At 51.5% G+C, this 25,901-nt stretch overlaps 6 protein-coding genes across 6 annotated transcripts; 3 read left to right on the top strand and 3 right to left on the bottom strand.

Moving 5' to 3' along the window:
- Window positions 1-4,792: 4,792 nt before the first annotated feature.
- PG986_005667 (uncharacterized protein) lies at window positions 4,793-5,665 on the top strand (the record flags this gene model as incomplete). Its single annotated transcript, XM_066841889.1, has 1 exon — window positions 4,793-5,665. One exon carries the CDS (start codon window positions 4,793-4,795, stop codon window positions 5,663-5,665), a length of 873 nt encoding a protein of 290 aa, XP_066701751.1.
- Window positions 5,666-6,077: 412 nt separating this feature from the next.
- PG986_005666 (nuclear assembly factor NAF1) lies at window positions 6,078-7,905 on the bottom strand (the record flags this gene model as incomplete). Its single annotated transcript, XM_066841888.1, has 2 exons — window positions 6,078-6,372; window positions 6,443-7,905. The coding sequence occupies 2 exons, from the start codon at window positions 7,903-7,905 to the stop codon at window positions 6,078-6,080; spliced, it is 1,758 nt and encodes a 585-aa protein (XP_066701750.1).
- A 1,035-nt stretch (window positions 7,906-8,940) lies between these two features.
- PG986_005665 (Dextrin dextranase) lies at window positions 8,941-10,876 on the top strand (the record flags this gene model as incomplete). Its single annotated transcript, XM_066841887.1, has 3 exons — window positions 8,941-9,011; window positions 9,084-9,762; window positions 9,821-10,876. The coding sequence occupies 3 exons, from the start codon at window positions 8,941-8,943 to the stop codon at window positions 10,874-10,876; spliced, it is 1,806 nt and encodes a 601-aa protein (XP_066701749.1).
- Window positions 10,877-16,940: 6,064 nt separating this feature from the next.
- PG986_005664 (uncharacterized protein) lies at window positions 16,941-18,896 on the top strand (the record flags this gene model as incomplete). Its single annotated transcript, XM_066841886.1, has 1 exon — window positions 16,941-18,896. One exon carries the CDS (start codon window positions 16,941-16,943, stop codon window positions 18,894-18,896), a length of 1,956 nt encoding a protein of 651 aa, XP_066701748.1.
- A 1,802-nt stretch (window positions 18,897-20,698) lies between these two features.
- Window positions 20,699-22,828, bottom strand: PG986_005663 (Clr5 domain-containing protein; the record flags this gene model as incomplete). The annotated part of the gene is made up of 4 exons (XM_066841885.1): window positions 20,699-21,501; window positions 21,563-22,104; window positions 22,164-22,407; window positions 22,711-22,828. The coding sequence occupies 4 exons, from the start codon at window positions 22,826-22,828 to the stop codon at window positions 20,699-20,701; spliced, it is 1,707 nt and encodes a 568-aa protein (XP_066701747.1).
- Window positions 22,829-24,008: 1,180 nt separating this feature from the next.
- PG986_005662 (Clr5 domain-containing protein) lies at window positions 24,009-25,615 on the bottom strand (the record flags this gene model as incomplete). The annotated part of the gene is made up of 2 exons (XM_066841884.1): window positions 24,009-25,386; window positions 25,464-25,615. The coding sequence occupies 2 exons, from the start codon at window positions 25,613-25,615 to the stop codon at window positions 24,009-24,011; spliced, it is 1,530 nt and encodes a 509-aa protein (XP_066701746.1).
- Between the last annotated feature and the right edge of the window lie 286 nt (window positions 25,616-25,901).

Below are 25,901 nucleotides of genomic sequence, written 5' to 3'. Positions count from 1 at the left end.
CGATACGGTCTAGGGATTTCGAAGTGCGACGGTACGACGGAGGTGATGATCTGACGGGGAGTTAGAGTCGGGCTCTTCTCAACACTCACGTATCTGTATGGCGAATAGGTGGTTGGCTTACCTGGGTTGGATGAATGTTTCGTGATATCGTGGCTTTAATAACGTCAGTAAAGGCATTCTGTTGTAGAGCTTGGCGCCGAACTCGTTGGGGTGGAAGGACGGCCAGGCCTGCCTTTGTGTCTATTCATAGAAACAAGAGACGTATATCAATGGTGTATCATTAATATTGCCTGTCTTTGGTCAGAAACGTCTCCTCGCTGGAAGTTAGGAGCCAGCGTCATATGTCCAGTGTCCTTCGGAAACTTTTGCAATCAACATGTGACAAAAGTTAGCAACATACGTAGTTACAGACGTCACAGACTTAGGCGAGGGGACCATCCCTCCGCTAGGGCGGTAAAGCATCGCGCAAAGGGGGCAAACAGCAACACTTCATACACAACAGACCAAAGGCAAACTTAACGGACCAGTGGCGCTTGCTGTCAAGAGCTCAAAATGTAATTCCACGGGCATTCGGTTAAGGATAACCCAAATCATTGTATGCCTCTCTCTGCAGCAGAGTACCTCTCTCAATGGTTGCTCTTTTGTCTTCCTCGCCTGTGTGGGCCTCCGGAGTGCCCTTTCCAACATCCTGCTCTCGTTTTGACCCAGATCCTGTGGTGGAAGCGAACAAGTGATGAGAGGGAAAGCTTCTCAGTTATTCCAGTCAAGACTTTCCGCGTCCTGGTCTTAACTGATCCGTTGACGCCCTCACTGGGGCAAGAACTGCCAGGACAACTTACTTTTGTTAGTCATGGTGTTAAATTTAGTATGTCTTCCTGTTTCTCAACAAATATATATGATACTTACATGAAGTGATTCTACAATTCAGCAAGGTATCCGATATCATTATGGTTCGATTGTCGTGGCTTCATGTGTACTGAACAAAGATCCCTTGCTCGGCAAGCAGTGGGGAAGTGTACAATGTATGTATGTTTGTATTAGTGTTTTCAACACCCGGAGGTGGGCTAAACTACTCTAAAGGCCCTTAAGGGGTAGACTCAATACATGATGACTCAAAACGACGGTGCGGTCTCATGCTTCTCCAGTGTTCGATCACATCTCGCATATAGAGAGTGTAATAATGTGTGACCAAAAAGTAAAAATAAAAAGGTGAAGGGAGTCATAGGACTGTAGCTCCTCCATGACTCAGGGGTATGCCGGGGATACCTTTCGTCCTGCGTGCCTCGTTCCAAGTATATAGTGCAGATTTCTTTCACTTTGAGTACTCTCAACGACCAGGACTTTAACCAGAACAACTATTTTAGACTAAAATGCGCCCGATGCTACTCAAGCTCTCAAACAAGCAATTAGAATCAAAAGGCAAGCAGTATCCGAAACTGAATCTAGAAGGGGGTGACCGGGTCCGGGTCTCCTCCGCAGAAGTTTCAATATACGATTTGTCAAGGTGTAGCAGAGGAAAACGTCAGAAAACTTCAGGGGCGCAACGGACAGCGCGATGTGCTTTTAAACACAACGCGGCTGAGCCTACACGCTAATACTGCTAGCGATATCGGGGTAGCTGTATTGCCTTCGAGGCTGATAACACAGGGAAAACTCGGAGTAGTTGGCCAATCATGCGCCTTGAGGGAAAATTTGGGGTTACCATCAGGGTCGTTTATGGCCTGGACTTGTTATGTTTTGGGGAGAGGCGGCCAAGCATGGTGACACGATATATATTAGGTGATATAAGCATGTCGAGAATGCTGCTTGAGACTTAAGCCGGCCACCCCTGCTACGGGCTAGGGTAAAAAATAAAATAATAATAATACTATAATATAGAAAAATTTAATTAAAAAATAATAATAAATTTTAAAAATATTAAATCAATTATATAATACCTCGATAATACTTTCGGTATTACTCTTAGAGTTAAATTTAATTATAATAGCGTTTTACGCCGACGATAATATAGTTACTATTAAACCTTTTTATGTATCCTTTACTATCCCCCTTTATATACGATATATATTTACTATCGTTATATACTTTTAATTAAGGTCGGGGAATATTTTTTACTTCTTTTTCCTCTTTTTTAAAATTTACTTTTAGGATAAACTTTTCGTACTTTAAATTACCGATTTAATTTATTAAAGTATTAAAATCTTTTTCGAGCTTTTTAAATAAATAACGCTAAATAATACTATTAAATATAATATTATCACTAATAAATAAGGTAGTAAGCTACTTAATTTACCGAGAATTAATTAATATTATTAATTTATAAGAAGTAAATTAAACGTATAAATCGATCGATAATAGCTTAAAAGGTTTAACTTAAGCTTACCGGTTTATATCCCTCTTAAGTTTACTATTTAAGGGCTTATTAATATTACGGGGGAAGATATTAATAGCTTTTTAACTACTTAATATATTAGTTTTTTTAAAAGCTATTTTATAAGCCTCGTATTAATGCTAGATAAAGTTTTTTTTACTTATCGTTATATTTTAAACCTTTAAGTAACGAAGAGTTACTATTTAATAGAATCTCTTTTTTAATATATAGAAAAAGCCGAGATTAAAGGGTTAAAAGAAATATAAGGTGTAAATAAAAAGGAAAAGGAGCTAGATTTTATTATTTAAATACTTTAATATAAACTTTATAATAACGTAGTTAAAATAACTATTTAATATAAAAAGCCTTTATTAATCCTTTTACACTAGTGTAGTTTAAAAGATAAAGATTTTTTAAGCTATATAAGCGTTAGCTTATTACTCGTTTACCTTTTTAATAACGCCGCGAAAAGTTAGTTTTTAATTTTTATTATTAGGTTTTCCTCTATCGTTAGGAATTATTACTATTAAATTAATAACCCCTTAAATATAATTAACAGCGAGAGGGCTTAACTATTTACGTTAACGCATTTAATAATTAACACCTATTTATAATTAATAAAATCTTTAATAATAATTCGTTTTAAATCGGTAAAACCGATTATTATTTAATTACTATTAAAGCTAGTTTAATTACTTATTTTATTAACGTTATAAATATACTTAATAAAAGTATTATAAATAAAGTTATAATTAAACTTATTAAAAAACTCTTATATATTTTCCTCGAAGGTTACTATAATTCGTTTAAAATTTATCGATTTTAAAAAAATAAAATTAATTAATAAATAGCGCCTATAAAACTTTTTTACTTAATTCTTTCTAAGCACGGTATTATTACCGGCGGCTTTAAATATACGTTAGGCGAAAATCCGGAAAATATAATAAAAAAATAAAACGCCGAGAATATACTACGTAAAAATTTAAAATATAATCTAAGCTTCTTCGATTATAAAGAAAGCTTAAAAGAACTTATTTTTTCTCGGATTATTAAATAGCTTTATATTCGCGCGGAAATCGTAGTCTATAAAACATTATATAATTTCGCGGCGAATTTAATTAATCGATTATTTAAAACAGTTTAAATCGTAGCTTATAACTTATTCTCGTTAATTATTATTATAAATAAAAAAAGAAAAGGAAAAGGAAAAAAATGATATATTTTAATTAATTCTACGATAGAAAATAGCTAACTTATATATACATTTAAAGGTAATAATCGTAAGGGTTAATAAAATAAAAGGGTAGCTTATAATAAAGGTAACCGGCTTATTCTAAGAAATAACCCCCCTCTTTATTAAGTGTAATGTTTTAAATATATTAAGTAATAAATATTAATCGAACGGGAAATACTTCTTTTTAACTTACGAAGCTCTTTAAAGACTATTATCTTTTTCTCTTATTTTAATACTTCTCGAAAATAACCGCTATTATTTTATTTTTTAAAATATAATATAGTTAAACTTATTTATTAATATAATAATAATTTCTTAGTCTTTATTATTATACGCCGTAATAATTTAAATTTATAAGTTAAAGTTAATTAATATTTTATTAAAAGCGAAATAAAGTTAAAAAAAGAAAAGAAATATTACTTTATTATATTTTTAAGTAATTAAATATAAAGTTACTCACTTTAAAAAAATCCGTTTCGTGTAAATACATCGTCTCTTATATCTATCGCTAAAATTTAGGTCGGTCCCGGTAAACACTAGAGTTTACTTGAGTACTTAAGAAGGTAGCCAGAGTTTCGAAAGATTTCTTTCCATACGAAGAGTCTACCACGCAGCTTTTCCTCGGCTTGCTATCCAGTCACCGCTTCCATTCCAGGGCAGAAAAATGAGGCAGTTAGCGTTCTACCTGACCGGGGAATTCTTCACTTTATCAAAATTCTGTTGGGCCATGAGCAATTTCGATGCTTTTAATCTCGTGAAGGAGCCGTGTTGTCCGATCACCGAGTTGCGGTATGTCTCCGGAATTGTTGTACATGCCCCAAATAGGCAACCTTCACACGTACTTTGGTGTTCAAATTTGTGTCCGGCATCGAACCCCTGCCACTAAGGTTGGATCTGTGTCCACCACGAGAGCTGTTTCTCGCAAGGCCTCACAACTCTAGTAGGTCCACCATTGCTCTGAATACCGCTATTAGTGGCAACAGCCTGCAAGAGAACGTTGGTTACTCACTGTACTCAACTGTTACTGAACGCATATTTTCTCTATATATATGGATATAAGGTCTTCAATTCTTTCTATATAACAGGGGCACTTGCTCTCGTGCTCGTCATGGCCACCAGAGCATCCCGGCCGAGATCGGTATTCCCAAACGTGCTTCGACTACTCATAATTCAATATCAACGTCGCTATGGTTAGACACATCTTAGCCTGGGGGTGCGAAGAGGCGAGGGGCGGAAACGTCGTTGCGCTGGCGCTACAGATCCCGGACCGAACTCCACCGAGAGACCTGTCCGACAGCATTACCGACACCATGCCAAGCCCCGAATCTGACAGAGCGGCAGAGATAGGCAGCACCACCGTAGTAATACGACCGAAAGCGCCGCGGAACCTCGATACGCTTACTATTCCTGAAAAGAGGGTGGCAAAGAGGACAGCAGACGGCACCGTCAAGGCTCTGCTGGGAAACACATCCAGCTTCCCCTTGTTCAACAAATTGCCGCCGGAGCTGCGTATCCTCATCTGGAAAATGGCGGCCGAGCAGGGGCAATGCCTCGAGATGGGGCAGATGTGTCGGTGCACCAGCAACCCCGGCGCAGTGCACTTCAAAGTCGACATGGAGCTTCTCAAAAGGCGGCTCGCCCTGTTGCACGCGTGCCGCGAAGCGCGCTTGGTTTTGGCTCCTCGTTACGATGCTTTCGAGTACAAGCGCAGCAGACAGGGGCTTGCGAAGAACAACAGCAGAGAGGGGTTCGTGGAGGCGCCGGGAGACCTTTACCTGAGACCGAGTCGTCTAGGAGCCGGGGACGCGAAGCAAAACGAAGACAAGCCGGAGCTGACTTGGAAGTTTGATCACAGCTACGTGCCAGGCGATCTGAGCTGGCGCTATAACCAGCACCCCCATATGCTCGTGGACTGCCAGCAGGACACATTCAAGGGGAGACTGAGTTGGGCTGGCATACCTTATTGTGCCGCCAAACGCGATGTGGTTCAATGTGCTCTTAAGAGACCTGAGGAACCTCTGCCGGGCAGACATTCTGCCAATGGCATTTGGAAGAATTGAAAAGGGGGTAAGTATAATGTATCAATTAGCTTTAGTTAGATCCAGGAAACGGTGATGCAAGGGTCCGGGAGAATGAGGTGCTTCTCAGCAAGGAGACACGCTGAGTATTTAGCATAATGAGAATCGAGATCACCAGCAAAACAGCCGACCTAAACTCTGATGATCAGCATACCGCTTGACTCGGTTATTGCTATGCGATTGAAGGCGTCCCCAGTCTTCCAGTAGGGTTTTCGTATTTGTTGCGCTGAATCCAGCCCTTAGCGAGACCACTAATGCGCAAGAATTATCTCCAATCTCACCTCTTCTCGATTCCCTCCCTTCTTCCGGCTTCCGCTAATTATATGTGAACTCAAGGTCAGCCCCCAAGTGAGTGTCGTCAATAACCGGTACAACAATCTTAGAGTCTCCTCTACTAACCAGATCCCCCTTGCTGAGGAGGCCATTGTCCGTTTTGGGGCGGGTTCTGCCCTTGCATTTGACTCTGTAGCGCCGCGAGGAACGCGGGGTTGTAGAATGCAGCATTCTGCGCGTTTTGCGTCTGTGGCTGCTGCTGCTGTTGGAATTGAGGGGGTGGCGGGGGAATGAAGTTCTGGGGCATGTTCTGTGGCCAAGAGGGGAACTGGTAGGGTGCGGGAGCTACTGGCTGCTGACCACCGGCGCCTCCGAAAAATGGGGGGCAGTGTTGGAGGGTACTGGCCTTGAGCAAACTGCGGCGGGGGAGGTGGAACAGCGAAATTCGGAAATTGCTGAGTTGGCGCTTGCGCCTCCTGACCATACGACCTCGATGCCTGTCCGGAGTCGCCGCGGTGGTACCCGCGGCCGCCACGTCCACCTCGGTCATGGGCACGGCCACGCCCTCGGCCTCTATGGTCGCCACGACCGCCACCGCGATGGGGTCCGCCAGATCCGTGACTGAATGGCGTAGCAGTAGGTGCAGCACCGGTGCCGAAGCCAGCAGGCCGGGCCAGTGGTCTATAAGGGCCATCGTCGTCTTCCTCGTCATCATACTTCAAGGAGCCGGGATCGGCCGCAGCATGTGACGTGCCATCATGGTATCCGCCACGACCTCCACGCTTACTAGGTGGGCCGTTCGCGGCCCCGGCTTTGTTGGGGTTGCGCGCCCTCTTCTTCTCCTTCAATTCCCTCTTGTAGGCCTGCTCCTTCTCATCATCCGAGAACTCCATCTCGTCCTCGGCCACCTCCTCGTCATGCCAATTGCTTGCATCTGTGCCCTTCATGGCCTTCAGGGGCCCTGTATCGACGAAAGTGGAATGTTCGGGGATGAAGAAGACTTTAGACCCAACGGAGAGGCCAAAGGATTTAATTTCCTCCTCATTAGTGAAGCGAGCCGTGTAACGAGGTTCGCGCACACTTCCAATGATGTTGTCCATGGCGGCAATGACCACCCTGTCCTCGTTACAAAGAACAGAACCCGTTTCCAGCGCGCGATATTCGCCAGTGGCGCTAGACTTGACAACGATGATACTGTCAACAATATGTTCGATGTGGCCTAGCTCCTCCATTTTGGTTTCGGGCGTGATGGTGACATCAGGCTTCGGTATCACCTCTTCAGGGATTTCGTTCTTGGTCCGAAGTTGACCGCCAGCGCCGGCACCTTTACCACGGCCTTCGCCGTCATCATCTGATTCGGCCTCCATGAGAATGCGCGCCATGGTCTCGGGGTCCAGCAGCGGCTCTCCTTCATCATCCGAGTCATCATCGGAATCGTCAGAGCTGCTGGAATCGGATGAAGACTCGTACGGCGAAGAGTCCTCTTCCCATTCGGGCTGATCACCTTCGGCCTGCGTTGCCGCTTCATCTGCCGGGGGAGCCTGGGCCTCAGTGCCCTGGTCGAGCATTACCGTATTCTGCACAGCTGTTGGGGGCTGTGACTCTGACGGCTTGCTTGTTTCCACGGGAGCGGCGAAGAAACCCAGCTGGGCCTCTAAACTCTGAAGTAAGGAAGGCGGACTGGGAGGCGACTCAACGGCCGTCGAAGCAGAATCATCCTTTTTGGTGGTAGTTCCAGCCGAGTCAATTTCCATGGATGCGCGTGCCTCGTCTTGGCCCGCTGGCTCCTTTGCCACCTCGTTGTTGCTGGCCAGAGTCTGTTTCTCATGGGATTCCGAGGTGCTTGGCTCCGTGAGAACCTGATCTTGGGGCGGAGCTTGAGCAGGTCCTTGTTGTGCCGGCGGCGACAACGTTGAAAGTCCAGGAATCTGGAAGAACTGCGAACCCATGGTGAAATCGATCTCACTGACCAGTTCCGAGGGAATCAATGTATGAATTTCAGAAGTTGGTGTGTTCTGAACTGGCGCAAGTCGCCTATGGTCGCAAGAACTCGAGAGGCCGCACACACCACTTGGATCTGCTTGTCTGCTTGGAGAATGAAGAATGAGTAACAAAGTGACCGACAGATCTATTTGGCAGCGGTACTGATGCCTACGGGATCTAAAAGAGGGATGATGCAAAGAATGGTATCGCGGTGTGAGCCAACCAAGCGGTAGAGATTTGTTATGAAGGTTCGACTTGTAGTAGCCTGTCAAGAAAAAAAGTCCAGTGGAGCCTGGCTTAGTACCAAAATTTAGACTTCGGGATACCGCTAGCGCCGGCTGATAAGCCCTGTGCAGCTGCGCAACGATGGGGCCTGTCGCCTGTAGAATTTCGGTACGGAATTCCGGCCGCCATTCTCTGCGTTCCCGTCCGTTACTTACTCAATGCACTGTCTCTAGAAACTCGCCGGCTCTTTGCTTTCACTGACCGGTGCCGTTCCACTTCGGACTTGGCTCAACATCGGATGGGCTGTGTTTGGGGTAGAGCTTCACATAGCCAGCCCATAATAAACATGAAATGGCAAAATGTGGTATTTTGTAAGCCTTTTGATTCAACGAAGGACTTCCAGGTTGATGTTTCTACGTCTGTAATTGTACTACAGCAGGCTGGATCTTCCGTATGAAAACCCATCTGAAGGAAGCACCTGCCAAGATGGATCAATTGATTCTGGTCCGATATATCTGAATCAGATTGGTCAATCAACGGTCTGGCATTTTTGGCGGGTGCGGGTACAGGTACAAAATAAGTGCCTAGGCCGAGCTCCAGTGGGATTAGTGGCAGCTTCACGTCATGATTGCTCGGATGCGCTAAAAGACCCTTGCGAGCCTCACCAAAATCTCCAGCTCAGCTGTTCTGGTGCGGGCAGCTGAAAGATGACAACTTCCCACCAATTCCACCAACACCTCGTTGCCAGCCATTGCACCACATTGCAATCCCACACCATGGCGCCGCCGGCAGGAGAAGCAGAGCAGCGCGAGTTTGTCCACCCGACGGCAAGCCATGCTAAGAAGAAGTAGGTTGTTTCCAGCTCTCTCTTGCGATAAACGTGGCGATTGCCCCGCTAACGAATGCCCTCAACACCCAGGCGCCCCTCGGCTTTCGCCATGGAACCCATCACGGCCTTCTACATTTTCCTCGGTGCCAACATGATCTCGGCCCTCTGCGCTCCCATCCAAGACTGCGACGAGACCTTCAACTACTGGGAACCCACCCACTACCTCTCCCACGGCTACGGTCTGCAGACCTGGGAGTACTCGCCCGACTTTGCCATCCGAAGCTGGCTCTACATCAGTCTGCACGCCATTGTCGGCAACATCAGGCGCCTCTTGCCCCAATCAACCAAGCTGAGCGAGTTCTACTTCGTTCGATATGTCTTGGCTTTCGTATGCGCACTATGCCAGGTCTTGCTGTTCCGCGTCGTGAGCTTCACGCTCAATGCTCGAATCGGCCTCTTCTTCCTGATCGCGACCGTCATTTCACCCGGTAACTTCCATTCGGCCACCGCGTACCTGCCGTCCAGTTTCGCCATGTACATGTCTCTCTTGGGAGCAGCAGCCTTTATGAATTGGCGGGGTGGCCTGAAGACGTCCCAGGGAATCTTCTGGTTCGCGGTCGGTGGTGTTGTTGGCTGGCCCTTTGCTGCTGCTCTTTGCGCCCCCTTCCTCCTCGAAGAGGCGATTTTCGCATTGATGAGCGATAAGGAACGGCTCTTCGAAGCCTTCATTCGTCTCGGCCGCGGTGCTGTGGCTACCGTTCTGCTACTTGTCAGTACATGGTCACTTCCTGCTCGTTCTAGCCCCATGCTAACAGTTGTTTTCGCAGCTCGGTGAGGGTACCATTAACTGGTTCTTCTATCGCAAGTTCGAGATCGCGTCGTGGAACATCGTCAAGTACAACCTGTTCTCCGAGACCGGTGGCCCTGACCTGTACGGAACTGAGCCATGGACCTTCTACTTCCGAAACCTGGCCATCAACTTCAATATCTGGTTCGTGCTTGCGCTTCTGGCCCTGCCGCTCTTCCTCCTCCAGAAGGCGTTCTCAACACGCCATCATGGCTTCCAGTCAGGAATGCGCACCATCATTTTCCTTATGCCGTTCTACATGTGGCTGGCCATCTTCACTTTACAGCCCCACAAGGAAGAACGCTTCATGTATCCGGCTTATCCGTTCTTGACTCTTAACGCTGCCCTGGCATTGCACATTATCCTCAATGCTTTTGGGCATACCGATCCCAAATCCCTTATTGGACGCATCCCTGCGCGTCTCAAGCTCTTCGCCGTCACCTTTACTCTGTTCTTATCCCTGGATCTCGGCTTGGCGCGCATCGTCGGACTGTATACCGCTTACTCGGCCCCCTTGAAGCTGTACACGCCCTTGGGCGCTGGCGTATCTGGGCAGCAGGGAGTCGGTGGTCGGGGCGATTTCGTTTGTCTCGGGAAGGAGTGGTATCGATTCCCCAGTTCCTACTCTCTCCCGCGCGATATGCACGCCAAGTTCATCCGATCCGAGTTCCGCGGGTTGCTGCCAGGTGAATTCTCGGAAGCGCGTGTTGGCTTTGGGTTCTTTGGCGGGACTTGGCTCCCCACGAGCGGCATGAACGACCGCAACGAGGAAGACATGGGCAAATATGTCGATATCCGACAGTGCTCCTTCCTGGTTGATACGCAATACCCCGAGCGCGGTGGACCACTCCCGCCCAACGAGCCAGACTACGTGGCCGATGAGCAGAACTGGGATGTGGTCAAATGTGTCCCATTCCTCGATGCGGAGAAGACGCATTGGCTTGCTCGAGTCCTCTGGGTGCCGGATTCCAAGCTCGTGCCTGAGCGGTTCCGAAGGCACTGGGGACAGCATTGTCTGCTGCAGAAGAGGAAATGAGAAGGCGAAGGTTAATCACCATGGATATTATATCTTTCGCCATTTTTACTCATGTATATCGATAGTATTCTTCCTAAATCATATACGTAGGGATCGAACATATTGTCCCAAACTATTAAGCAATTTCAGTATTGCCTCTGTGATACGATGCACACTTGGCTCTGCGAGATCCCCATACATCTTGCTTTCATCGTTTTTAGTGTCGAGTTGACACCGGTTCTCCATGTATCTAGCGTGGGTCCGATATCAAACGTGAAATGGTTGAGGGCAAGTCCAGTGTACTTCTCAGCAACCCGGGACAAGCAGTCAACCAATCATTACTTACACCAACGGACAGTATTGTTTCACTCAGGGGCGTATGTTTAGACAGCAGGCCCTCGGTCACTCCAGCTCAAGAACGTAGACCGCTTTCTCGAAGCAGTGCAAAAGCGAGTTGTTGTACCAGATCGCGCCAGGGCCGTCAGAACATAATAGCCGGTTGCCTATCAGCCCTCGGCATAGTCGCCAGGGTCGTGTACCGAGAAATGACAAATGCCAATACGAGGCCAAAGTATCACAGTGGATCAGGAGGTCACGGGCTTCTTCACTAACTGGGCGTTGTCCTGTTGGTTGGGTGAAAAACCGCCGTCGTCGCACAACTTGGGCCAGCCGTTCTCGTCTATCTCCAGGCCCTTCCCGCGCCGGAAATTCCCGTTGGCCACGAGCTTGTCGAGGAGTCCGTACAGGGTCCGGACTGTGGACAAGGGTAGACTCGTCGTCGGGAACCTGCTGTCTGTGGTGCGTGCCGGCCTCGATTATGGTAGAATGCCTGTGCGAGGGAATAAGTAAATGCACGAGGAGACATGGGATGACACTTGATGTTGACGAAATGGCGTGGCAGTCGCAGCCACGAATATCCATTGGCTTCATCGCCCTCAAATCTTGTAACTGACGGCCATGGACATCTGAGGTGGCGACGGGGTGGTTCTGAGAGGTAAATCCTTGGTTGCTGGCGGGAATCCTGCTACTATTCTGCTCATGGGCCTAATATAAAGTCGCCTCTCTCTTCAACGTTTCTGGTTCGCTTCACCTCTCTTATCTGAACTGGTCTTTCGGACCATCCTTTCCAACAGTCAATCCTTGGGGTTGATCCACTAGCAGTACATATATGGAGTTACATATATATCATTCGTCGCTACTGTTTGTATTTCAACCATACCCTTATATCGCCTGTTGCCCTGGCTCTGGTACGCAGGTGATCATCATCAGCATCTACCCCCATCATTTCTATTTCAGGCTCAACGAAGGCGGAATTGGTATCAGTACCATCTCCGGGGCATTTATGTAAAGAACTCTAGCAGTCGCCATGAAGAGGAATGAGACTGTTGTCGGAGAGCACGAGAGTCTCAACTCTGGCCCCGAGCCCAGCGATGAGACTTGTCATCTCAATAACCATGAATGGAGACTGTTCTAGCGATGAGGGCCTCGAGTATGGCCATAAACCAATGCCATAACTGTCGCCAGGATCAGTAACAACGTAGCAGTCTGCTAAAAAAAGAACACCAAGTAGCGAATTTCAAACTAAACCCAGCAAAATTGAATCTACAAAAAGTCTACAGTACGTTTTGATGTTTAATCCTATTAAATACTGATTTCTATACCTTGTTTCACTTGCTCGTCGGCCATGACAGCCACAAGAGAGATTCAGTGTAAGATTTCTTTCCTCCGCGATCATTGCCGCGACATGACGGATCAGCCCGACGTCCGTCCCTTGAGAGAACATACATTTGGATTTTGAGGAGATAACCCTGTAATAGAAGGCGCTCGATTCTCTGGAGTAAGTAATTTCACTGCGATCCTCGGCATCGTTGCGCGGTTCTATCCCCGCGCTTTGCGCATATGTCGTGATAGATATCCCGGGATAGGTGAGCCCATTGAGGGTCGTCGCCCAATGAAGGAGTGTCGCCATGTTGTTCCCAAAGCCGAAAACGAGACCCTCCGCCCAACTTTAGACTGCCCCATGAATGATAAGTCAGTCAGTCTCCTGCCGGAAAAACTTGGGGCACGCTACGTCAGTCAGCACGTGGAGGTTTGGGCAATGCACACCGCACCGGCCAGTACCCAGAATCCCCTCAGGGCGCCGATCGCCAAAACGTGGAGATGCCGACCCGCATCCTACCGGAAAAGGGGAGAAATGCGACCACGGTCCCTCTGCACAGTCTTTCCACCTGCCATGCGTTATCTCTTGCCGCCCACGGAACAACAGCGGTTCGAGGACGACCCAGGTGCTCGTGGACCAGGACGGCACCAACGGAGTCAAGAACGACCTCAAGACTGTGGGAACCGACTGCGAACGGCGGCTCAAGCTTGATCGACCGCTTGGCCCAGGGTCTCACCATCCGGCAAGCAGGGCGAAAGAAGACGCAGCAGTAGTAGTAAAACAAGCAGGCCGCTACACAGATGTAGACCAGCTGCAAACGTCCGATTGGATACAAAACCTGCCGAGAAAGATGGATCAGCAGCGCGGCAATTGAGACTGCCATCGGGAATCCTTCGGGCCAGTGGCGTCCAGCTAGCCCGGGGTATCCGACCTGAGGCGTTAAGGCTGGAGTAGACCGCTTCTCTGGCATTGCTTGGTCGACGAATCACACCTCTCTACCATGCAGCCTCAACGTCCAGATACCATTCTTATTCTTGCATGACGCCGGTTACGGATCGCATTCTGTGGCATTGCTTTGCTACGAGATTGAAGGGAGGGAAAAAACAAAAAAACAAAAACAAAAAACAAACCTTTGATGTTATGGAGAAAGCGGGACGAGTTCTCAAGAGCCGAGCGTGCATGCATGTCCAAGCAGAAGCAACACGGGCCGCGCACGCCCACCTCCAGCTGTCTGGATCTCCAGCCGGCGCAAAAACACCAAACGTAGATCAGGGTAGCGGTGTGAAAATGCACCTTCCTTATCTTCGGCGAATATGCATTGCATACACACATCTATGGCGGCACAGTATTGCTTTTTTGCCTACTTACATGGACGTTCACGATACCTTGGCGAAGCGGGCCGGGTGGACTGGCTTGGGAACCTGCGGACCAGGAACCCGCCGAGAGATGAAGCGGGACGTAAGTTGGGCGGCACGGGGAACCACTCAGCCACAAACGCGCAATGCGAAACGGCCATCATCTCTTTTTTGTTGGGTTTCGAACCTTTCGAGCTAGAAACGCCGACTTGGTATCATTAGTGTGCTTTGCATATTTTCGCGTCAAGGCAAGCATGAGGCATGTCTTGGAGAATATGTACCTACCCAGCGCTGTGGAAGGGGGAATGGAGGGTTCTGATGAGGCATGGCATAAGCCAGCCCGGACCACCAGGGCGGGTCGGGAATGTTCTGCAAAAAGAAGGATGCTGACAATGCGATGGGACGTGATGATTAGAAAACGTCATCGCAACACCCTAAATACCTTGCGCACTGCAGTGCAGTTGGTTGTTGCTGCCCGTCTCCAACTTCTCGAATGATCATCGTCAGCACAGCGCGTGGCGTGGTGTTCACGCCCAACGAGCCAACCGCTGGCCAAAACAATCCAAAAAGGCTGCATTGCCCTGTCCGTTTTTAATACGGATCGGCCTTCTTCGAGGGCAGGGATGACGACGAGGCCAGGAAGGAGAGCATATCCTGGCTCTCAGGCCCTGGGGCTAGCTCGATGCGATGAGCTGCACCTGGCTGTCAAGTTTCAACAGGAGAAACTGGGGAGAGATCATCTGATTGCCCTGATGCAAACGCGACTCGCGGGTTGAAACGAAACAAAGAAAAAAGGAATCCCGAAAAAACCTTGGGACGAACTCAATCGGAACAAACACCTGTAACAGCTAGACAGTTCCATGATTGGGCTGCCCGATGATCGATCCACCGCTGGAGGTCCGTGGCTTTCAAGACTCGCCGCCAGAATACGAATATGAAGTATTAGTAGACGCCTCCAGCTTCAGGTTGCTGCCAGCTGCCAGTCTGTCGTTTCTGCTTCTGGAAGAAGCCCGACGAAGTCAATCATCGGGTCTGCACTGCGCTGCTCTCCTCGTGAAAGCGCCAGGGCGGCGTTCGGAGTAGGTACTCCAATTCTCACCCAAAGCCGCGGACTGTTTTAGCAGCTGTGATGGGATGGCATGATGAAAGCTCATTTCGGCTAAGCAGCTGGAGCTCTGCACTGCCGGCCAATCAAAGAGCTCGTGTTCCTGGATTGTGGCTGCCTGCGTGCCTGACTAGCGCTCTTTAGTCGGAGCCAGCGCTGGGCAACCTGCAGTCCAGGGTTTGGGCTAAGGGGTTTTTTTTGTTTGTTAGTCGGGCGCTACGAAGAAGCCGCCTGTTTGGGTCTTCTGTTCGCCTTCCTCACCTACCTCACCCTGTCCGTCCGGTAACTTGTTGTTTGCACAAGCTCAAAAGTTTGAGGGTCCGAGGACATTGACAGAAATGACTGACTGACAGTGAGAGAGAGAGAGAGAGAGAGAGAGAGAGGAGAAGAGCCTTTTATGTCAGGCCTGTGCTGCGTATGCAATTGTCTCACCTGCGTGTCTGTCTTGTGTCTCTTGAGAATGACAGGTGCTCATGCTCTGTTCTGTTCTGCTCTGCCGAAAACAGGCTGAGCTTGGTCCTCGGGAAAATCAATCGAATGTAACGTGGCCATGTGCCCCCGTCAATTGATTCTATTGCAGGAGAACATACGTATGCGCTTGCTTCCAATATTGTGATGTGTGTATGTGATTGCGTACGAATATGACTTCCTCCGTAAAAAAAAAAAAAAAAGGTAAACAAAGGTCGGAGACATGTTCCGCAAATTGTATGCTATCAATGTCAACCCTAAGACCTTGCCCAAAGATGATTCGCATCGATTGATTGATTTTCTGCTTCGGCTTCTGGCCTCACCATCCAGAAATAGAGAAAAGGCGCATCAGTGAAACAGTGTACAGTAAATACTACAATAATCCAGGAGGCATGATGGTGCCAAAATTGGACAAAATGCCTCTTCGCTGTGAATAGCAGCGCACGGCATGACCAATACCACGCACTGATGGTGGCCCGAAATTGTAAAGGATGCAGGTCAGCCAAAATTGATGGAGATGTTCGTGATCTTCGACTGTTCCCCTCCCAGCTTGAGCCACTCAGAGCCGATCCTGCCAGATGGTGGCTCCACCCACGGGCTCTCTCTGCTCCCGCCTTACTGGAAGCGGTTAGCAGCTTATGGTCGCGAGAAAGTGATGATCCCTGATCCCTGCCTGCTTCTGGCTTGTTCCTGGCCTGGTCCTGGGCCTCGTACCCTCATTAGCTGCAGGCTCGCAGGCAGGCCCAGGCAGGCCCAGGTAGTTGTGCCGGGGCCCCAATACCTGTCGTATGCACCCAGGCGTTCACACACGCCCTCTCCAGGAAAACGAACGACCATTTCTCTCCTCCCGTCCCCTCTCCCGCCTTTTTCCTTCTTTTCCCTTACTTCGTCAAGTCGTTGCGACCCTACGGCCTCTCCTCCCTACCCTAGAGAAATCTGGCTTGTGACCTCACTATCACGACCAATTCTCGTTCCATTCTTTCCTCCCCCTCCTCGCGACTCAACTGCAAACACGCCTATCAAAACAAACGACGCCGTCGATATCCGTAGTTTCGATCCCATTCCTTAATTTCACCAAAACAACGCCTTGCTGGTCAGCACGATTCGATTCACTGCTCAACCCAGTCAACACCAAGCGCGTACATTCCGCTCGTTCTCCCCTCGACCCGGATCCAAACCCGAAAGTAGCCCATTCAGCTGCTTGACGTGCAACATTCACGACGACGCTCTTGAGCGCATTACATTCACTGATCAAGTTGGACTGTGACGGTCTATTACTCGCACTCGACTTACTCGCAAGGAGGACCCGTACGACACACACGGCTACCGACACATACCACGCACCACCACCTCGATGCAGTGAAGCGCGCGCGCCCTACTTCAAAAACAACCCTCGCGCGCGCCTGTGTAAATCTCGGTTCATAATTCAACCTTAATACGACCCCAGCACAACGAATCGCCAATACATACATATTACCGAGTAGCAAGTAATTCAAAATGCCTAATCACAAGCATTTTCACCGGCGGTCGGTGGGTGAGAAGTGGGGCGATATCAAGAGGGACATCAAGAACATCGCAAACGAGTTGACGCACAAGTCGCCCGACCAAGCGCAGATTGAAATCAGAGCCCCCGCCCCTTCGACGGTGTTCAAGACGGTATTCAAGACTATGGCGCCAACTTTCACAGGAGAAATTGGTGGCTACGTAACGATGAGCTCCGGTGCCGACGGCAACCCGACTGTAGCGGTATCACCGGCAGCTACTTCCGATATTTCCCCCTTCAAGGCTCAGGCCCTGTCAAGCAATGGCGGGGGTGTATTGCCAGAGTCTCTTGTTCCTACTTCGGCTGGGGCTTTCAGCGACCACACCGGCTTGGCTATCGAAACCGCTCCTACCACAGCCCGGAACCAAGCGAGCAGCACCCTCGACCCTGCTGCCAACAATGTCGCCACTCCGTCGGCTTCATCCTCCGCCGCATCAGACTCTTCTAGTGAAGGCGGTGGTGCGGCAGTAAAGGCAGGTATCGCCATTGGTGTCCTCGGCGGTCTCTTGATCATTGGCTTGGCCGTTTTCTTCCTCTTCAGCAGGCGCAGAAAGCAAATGGAGAAGGAGCGCGCCGCGGCGGAAGCTGAAAAGAGCAGCCCCCCGTTCGGCGGCGCAGCTGTTGCAGCAGCAGCAACCCATAACCGCCAGCCCTCGGTTCACTCGACGCACACAACGCGTACCACGGCCACTGCTCCCCGCCTGAGCCTGCGTCCGGTCACTCAGTTCCTCCCGGAATTCGGTGAGCGACGTTCAAGCAAGGGTGCCGCCATGGCTCTGGCCCTGGGACCGGCACCCTCCAACTCGCAGGCCAACCGCCCGGCTGGCCAGAGCCCCTGGGAACGCCCGATGACAGCCCAGAGCAACAGTCAAGATAACCCCTTTGGCGACCACGCAGAGCATTACGACGAAGCCTCGCGATCTGCAACTATGGAGCAGCCCAACAACCCCTTCGATGCGCCCGAGCATGTTGTTGGCGTGGCTCAGACAACCGATGCGCCTCGACAAGCCCCTAACGGCATGGCTGCCGCTGCTGCCGCTGCCGCCGCCGCCTCTGGAGCTGGTGTTGCTCGCAAACAGTCTGTCCGCAAAGACGTTCCTCAGCCGCTCGACCTGACCAGAGTTAATGAAGCACCTCTTCCTCTTCCGTCTCTCGCTTCGCAACCCAGCCCCACCGGTACCGAATTCAGCTTTACCTCGGTTGCTCCAGGTCAGTCCCCCGGACCGTCGCAGAGCGCGAATGCTATCGCCGCAGCGGGAGGTCCCGCTCACTCGACTGTCCACCGTGTTCAATTGGATTTCAAGCCCTCCCTCGAGGATGAGATGGAGCTGAAGGCTGGACAGCTTGTCAGACTTCTGCACGAGTATGATGATGGCTGGGCTCTCTGCATCCGCCTCGACCGTTCTCAACAAGGTGTTGTCCCGCGTACCTGTTTGTCCACTCGTCCTGTCAAGCCTCGTCCTGCCGGTGGTCCTCCCGGCGCACGCAATGGCCCGCCTATCAACCCAAACCGCGGTCCCGGTGGCACTCCCCGTGGACAACGGCCAATGACACCTCAAGGCGGACGTCCCCAGTCGCCTGCCATGAGCCGTCCCCAGTCGCCTGCCATGATGGGCCGTCCCCAGTCCCCTGGGATGCGAGGCCCGCAGTCTCCAGCGGGCATCCGTGGTCCCCAATCTCCCGGTGGTCCTATGAACGGAAGACCCGCTTCTCCTGGGCCTCGCCCCATGAGCCCTGCTGGTGCGCGAGGACAGTCTCCTGGCCCCCGGCAGCGAAATGGCAGCGAAAGTGGCAAGAGCGCACGCCGCATGACCCCGCCGGGTCCTAGCCCCCTGCAGCAAGAGCAGCAGCAGCAACAAGCACCACCGAGACCTATGGCTAGGAAACCGGTGCCCGGTCAGGCGTACTAGGCTGTAAATCATACGGACGGCTTATAGACTTCCTTCGGCGTATTCTACAACGGTGTCGAATTCCTTCCTTTCGGTCTGCTAGACTGGAGCGTCTTGCGCTCTGGTCTCCACCTGGCCTTTCACGACTTTCTGACGAATCTCAAAACCCCATTTCCTTGAAAAAGCAACCTTCTCGACACTCGCTTGCGACACGCTCTGTACTCTTTTGCGTACTTCATTTGCTTTGACTGTGGATACTTGGTGTCGCCCCTGCGTTTCCGCTGCGCAGATCAGCGTTGACATCTTCGAATACCCCGATTGTACGCGGTCTTTTTTCTGTGCTTTTCAGAGCTGAGCAATCTGGTACTTTCTTGTCCAACTTCTGGTTCTATGCGAAGGGTGGTGTGTTCACTCGTGGTCTGAACGCTTCGGAAATTTAATGATGCTCGAACAATCTGCCAGGCTTGCTTATACTGCTTGCTGGTAGTTCGGGGATCCTTATTATCTTAATTTTCTTCGTGTGGATTTGGGTGCTACCCCCAAGGCACACTTGGTTCTGGTCCTTTTCTTCCAAGCACTAGAACATTGGCAATGCCTACATTCTCCCCGCCGCACTTTAACAGTGCTGCGGGAACGAATCCAATGGCGACCTGGGCGTTGGACAGGATGTCCTCCGTTTGGGGCATGATTGTGGTTGACGAGTTTCGGAGTGGGAACTGGGCGACAGGCAGGCCCATGTATTATTGATGGTAGTGGACAGGGAGTTATTCGCCGTTGGGCGATGACGGCTGGTTCATTGGGGGACGGCCATGTCGGCACTTTTGTTGGAATAGTGCTGATGGCAGGGTAGGGTGGCCAGATGCTGTGTAGATACGATAGATGGTTGAGAAAGTTGAAAACAATCTAGTGATGCTCCTGCATGCGTCCCACAAACAGTATTACCACCCCATCCCAGTGAATGCAACTGCCCAACCTCGAACTGTTTGTTCCTACACCGATATGGCAGAAAGGAGACTGTTGACTTGGTCCATGGACATATGATTAGTTGTCGAGTTTGTTATTGACATCCCTGCGTGTAAGGCCCGAAGTCCACAAGGCATAGTAGCAGCCAACCATGTCTCTACCTGTCTGCATCTTCGAATCAGATGTAACCGTCGTCGACGAAACCATTGGCGATCATACTTCATTGGGTAGTCATGCCCGCCAATCTCGGGTATATACAACAATCGTCGGTTTCCAACCACCCCCAACTACGCTCACACATCCATCATGTACGTTAGTCGCCTTGATGACAGTCCCCCTCCGAATAGCAAGTCGAAGACGTAGAGCGCTACCGTTACCGCCCGGTCCTTGTGCTCTGCCGCTCATCAGCGGAGTCGTCGGTATTACGGCCTCGATTTGGCTGTTGTGCGCCTTCGATATGGAAAAAGGGGGGTGGGTCTTGATAACGGGGAAAACGAGGAGAGATCTGGTGCTATTGATCCGCTCGCGGCTACGAATGGAATACTTGGTCGGCCCCGTCTCTCCCGGGCAATTTTCAAGCAGAGGGGGCTGTGAGCATGCGGTATCATTTGGAAAGAGTGCGACACGAGCAATGTGACAGCGGAGAATCCCCTGGATGCGATTGGGAAAGAGGGGTTTGAAAAGCAAGGAGAAGGAGTGTCGATAATTGAATGAGAGAATGAGAGATAATGTTGAATTTCACGCGAGGTATATACTTATATACAAACGATGGGATATCTTTACGGCACCAAGAGAACAGCACGCTACTCACCACGAACCACGACAGCCTACTCCCGACCAAGTACCCCATCCGTTCTTGTTCAAACATAGACCTCCCTCTCCGCATCCGAGCACCGCGGCCGCGACAAGTTGAGCGGCAAGCACCGCAGATTCTTCCCCTCCTCGAGCGCCGCCAGCAGGTCCCCGTAGTCGAGCTCGAGCATCTGGGCCATCTGCACGTAGTTGCGCCGCCGCAGCGTCGTCGCGGCCTCGACGATGCGCTCGCCGAACAGCGCCGTGTCTCCCGCCTCGAGCTCGAGGATGCCCACCATCAGCATCGCCGACGCGTACGCGCGGAAGATGATGACGAGGGGCTCGCCGGGCGTCGTGTCCATCTGCGCCGCGCACCGCCGCAGCAGGTCCTCCGCCATGGACCGCGCGCAGCAGCCCGTGTCTGTCGCCCCCGTGGCTTCCTCTTCCTCGGTCTCCTGCAGCACGTAGAAGACGTGGTACAGGAAATCGAAGAGAATACCGATAGCGACGGGCGACTCGGGCCCCAAGTCGTCCTCGGCCTTGCGCAGCGCCTTGCGGTACTGCCGGACAAAGTTCTTGCTCGAGGCCGCGGACCCGCGCTGGTACCAGGCCAGCGTGTTCCAGGTCATGAGGATGGTCGGGTGCTCGTGCCCGAGCATCTCCTCGAGGGTGCGCGCGCTGGCCCGCAAGCCGCTGTTGAGCGCGTGCGTCACCACGGCGTCGCTGCATTCGCCCTCGAGGAAGGACCGACTGAAGCGCAGGATCCGCGACACTGGATGTGACGACACCGTCGTGCCGCGGAAGTTGTTCTCGGTCGCGTCGCACAGGAACGTGATGAGGGAGCGGAGCAGCTCGAACTTGTCGTCGTGCACTACAAGAGGGATTAGTTGGTTATACACACTTCTCCAAATGAACAAGATGAGTAAGCATACCCATGACACAGATATCGTAGGCCTTGCGCCACAGCAGCCAGAATTCGTAGAGCATCAGGGGGTGGAGAGTCGTCACCCCTTGCTTGAGCATTTCGCAAAAGGCGTGGATGGTCTCGTAGGCTTCGCGGACGCAACCAATCTTCATGAGGTGCAGGGTCCACAAGATGGTGGTCTCGGACTCGGTGAAGTCGAAGCGGTCGTGGTCGGCGCGGACCTGCTTGGTGCCCAGAGCCTCGGCGACCCAGCCCTGGCCCTCGAACTGCGACCGCACGTACGCGCGCGAGGTCACGAGCGGCAGCTCCTGGAAGGCCAGGTGGTCCGGTAGGCTCAGCCAGCGCGGGGCCACCGACGGCGCCACCGCCGGGTTCATGTGCGTCATCAGCCGCCCGCGGCGGTGGCCCCGCGTAACCGTGGAGCACTCCTCTCCCTCACCAGCTGTGGTGGCGGCAGCAGCGGCGATGGCCCGGGCGCGACTGGGATGCTTCCGGGAGATGTTCTTGAACCAGCCCCATCGCTTGAAGCGCGTCTTGAACATCTTGGTACTTTTAGTAAAGCCATTAGCATGTACCACATCTTGCTTTCGAAGTTAGCAAAGACTTACGTGGCTGGGAACAAGTAAGCAGCCTTCATGATCTGCTGGACTTCTTGCAGGGTCCGCCCTTCGACCATGTACAGCTGATATAGGGTCGCCTTGTAGGCGTCCCATTCATCCTCGCTGTACTGGCTGATGCGGCCCACGCCCCGATGGGCTCGAGAGCATCCGGCCTGCTGCTTGTTCCGCCTCGGCTTCTTGGGCGTTGATCGCGCGGGTTCGCCTGCAGGCGGCTGCAAGAGGCTCTGCGAAGCTGCATGATGGGGTGCTGACGGTTAGCAAATCTGTAGACCAATCAGGCAAACGAGTAATGCAGTCAAAAGCAAAGCCGCCACGTGGGATGTACCTTGATCGTCGGTTAATTGAAATGGTTGGACTATTGCGGTAATCCCTCCGGGGGGACTGTAGCACTCAAATTTCGGCATTGGCTCATAGCCTGAGGCACAGATTAGATCACGCCGCCATCATGCATTGAGGGTAGATATAACTGAATGCAGCAGGCTGCAACGACATGAATGCAAATGTCTGCGGCAATCTTGTGATGGGCGTTGCATACTCTGAATGACGATGGGAGCATTGCTCCCCGACCTCTCTCGCAATGCTTGCCCTGCATTGCTCGCAACGCCACCGGCGCTTCTGAGGTCACCTGGCGTGAAAAGGAGGGTTGACTCCATGGCCAAAGGCACAGACAGAGCACACAGGATATAGACGATTGCTACCGTAGGCGGGCAGGTTTCTCTTGCTTGGCGTGTGAATCGATAAGAATAGAATTGGGCACTTTGCTGCATGAACGCCGCACTAGCCAGCATAGAGTCCTGGGGAAGGAGTGAGATGCCCGTGGCAAAGGGAACCAAGGGGCCGGTGCTCGAATTAAACAAAAACAGTCAGCAATGGTCCCGTACGGTCGGGTCATATATCAAACGCTCGCTGGCACACACTTGCTTCCGCGGAGACACCAGCGCACGCAACCAAATACCGAGCCGGCACGCACGTCAGCAATTGGGCGAACAGGGGTGGGGAGGCAGGGGTGCCAATGCAACGGAAGGGAAATGAATGGCCAACCCCGATGCAGATCCCCAGCGAGAGGGTTCAATGCAGCCTTCGCGTAACAGTGCCTTCAGTCGTGTCGGAAAGCCATCATCTCTATTACATAAAGGGGGATGGACACACTCATCATGATGTGTACCACACGCCGAGACGCCCTCATTTCCATCCTTTGAGCCGGATTTGGAGCAGCAGCAAGAGCCCGCGCGCTCTTGAAGCAATCTAGGGCTGACTAAGGGGCAGCGAACCGTTGTTGGGTCCCGATGGCTAGACCCCCAACAGCAACGTACGATGTTTATCGGTCGACTCAGGATGAAGCCCACACAACCTTTAGTGGGCAAGACTATTGACAATAAGGTGCTCACGATGCAAGCGTGCGTTCCCAGCGGCTGTTGGTGAAAACATTTCGTACCCACATGCCTGACCGGTTCGTAGATCACCGTGGTGGCGGACAGCATGCGTATCAGTAATACATGACCCGGCTTCTTGGCCAAACCCCGCAGAACATGGTTCTAGGTGGGTGATCGACTTCCCAGCGGTGCAAGGTACCAATGAGAGATCGCGCAGTGAGCCGTCCAGAAGTTCGTCATGTCCAATATATGACCCGAGCACAAACCGCATTGGGTTAACTCACCCCGTGATAATTTGTTCTTTTCCGACATTAAGACATCAGTTCGGATATCTACACACGGAAATCGCTACGGATGGAATCCCGAATATCGCCCGTCACCGTATTTGGATACGAACAAGCCCGATTCGGGCATCGGGTACAGCAGGGGCTCTGAATTGGTATTGCATTCGGAGGTCATCTTAGTCATTGACAGCTGCTGCGCGGTCACACACTATCCTCCACCCTTGGTGGAACCTCGTCCGTAGCTGGTCGGCGACCTCTATGCGGCCGATCTGGCGATTGTAGCGTTCCAGTTCGCCCAGGGCACGAACGGTATGGCGTGCATCCGGACCAACCGCCTTGAGACACGCGTCATACCGTGCTTGGTATGACTCAAGCGCCTCATCTTCAAGCCCGAGGCTCTCCATGGTCTGCGCCCTCAGGTACCAGTATACGGTTTGTGTCCAGATGTCATAGCCGTCCGGCGTGGCCTCGATCCGTCTCCCGATATCCTCGAGCAGCTCGGCGGCTTCGGTGTCGAGACCTGCCTCGACATAGATGGTGACTAGTTCGAGCTTCGCCCACATGACGTAATCCAACGTCCAGTATTTGACGTCGGCAGCCATGTCGTCCACCATCTGCTGGATGCCGGCCTTTGCCGACATCATCGGTAGGCCGCCAAACCGGTGCAAACTGCGAATCAACTCGAGTCGATGCACGGCAAGCTCTTTGTGGCGCGTACCCAGACGCTGCTTGAGAGACTCCCACCAAGCCTGCAGAATCATCCAGAGGTAGGGCCGAATCGACACGACACCGAGGGCATTTATGTGGTGCCATATCCGACTGATTGGGTGGTTCTCCCCGAGTACTATGGGGAACAGGCTGGCTGAATACCGCACAAAGGAGGCGCCGAGCTCGGGGCCGGCTTGCAACATGTAGAAGGCCACGATTAATGTCTTGAGGAGCATTTCGGGCGGTTGCTCTGTTCGTATGATAGATTGGTACTGCTGGAAACAAATCTGCACCATTCGGAAACCGGCCTTAGTGTCGCCGCGGAGGACCACCTCCCTCGCGACACCAGCTTGGTTCGTCCAGAGGCCCATCTTAGGACCCAGCTCCATGCCCCAGTCATTGGAGGCATTCCAAAACCGGTTCTCAAAGCGTTCATTTGTCCAGTCCAGGATGCATCGCGCACATTCCTCAGGTAAGCGTAGTATATCCGGCGTTTTCACGGGGAACGGCACCTGCGGCGGTGAGTTGGCGCGATGAAGCAGCCTTGTCGCCGCTGACTGCATGCTAGATAAGCGCGTAGCAACTGCATCCCCAATGGCAGCAGGATCGTCTTCTTCACTGCTCGATGAAGAAGATGGCGATGAGGATGACGAAACTGGCAAACGATTTGAGAGAGGTAGTACTTTGATGGGGCCTGTGCGGATGATGCTCTTCCCGACTGCGATGGGATTCCTGGGAGGTCCGACGAAGCCGCGCTTGGCTAGCACCTGGCGAGCGTCGCGCTGCTTGCGGCCCAGCTTCCGGGCATCGCGATATTGGCCTCGAATGCCATGTTCGTTGTCGTAGCTGTAGTTTGTGAGCGGAGATGTTGGTCTTCGTCATTGAACGATGGAGGGGCCCGCGAGCGAGCGGCGCAGACTCACGTGTCCGAGGCCTTGGGGTCCAGCTGCATCATGTTCATGTCCATCTGGCCGAGGAGCGATTGGGTGCCCTCTCCACCGAAGCACCCCTGCTCTGCGGTCCTGCGCGATGCTTCTGTCGTTGGGTAGTCCGACGCTGTGTGGACGGGCGTCATGGGGAGAAGGTCAATTGCTAAATGCGACTTCCTGCATCTAGCTTCTCAACAAATGCGGGCGATGACTGGTATCATTCGATGCTGATGATTAATTGGGAGGAAGGATAGTCCATCAAGCGTTAGGTAAGCGAGACGGAGGGCGGGCTTTTGAAAGAGACCCGTCGAGGCTCAACCCTCTTTGATCGATCTCGTTCTCTCTAGCTCTGTAGCGCCCCTTCCGTTCCTCACACTCAGCCCTTTCCTCGGACCTCCTCTCTTGCCCTGTCTGCCCTGTCTGCCCTGTCTG

The sequence above is a fragment of the Apiospora aurea genome, assembly GCF_038362705.1.
Source record: "Apiospora aurea strain CBS 24483 chromosome Unknown utg000004l_segment0_segment0, whole genome shotgun sequence".
Classification (NCBI taxonomy): Eukaryota; Fungi; Ascomycota; class Sordariomycetes; order Amphisphaeriales; family Apiosporaceae; genus Apiospora; species Apiospora aurea.
Note: the sequence above shows the minus strand (reverse complement) of the source record. Positions and strands in the feature narration are given on the sequence as shown.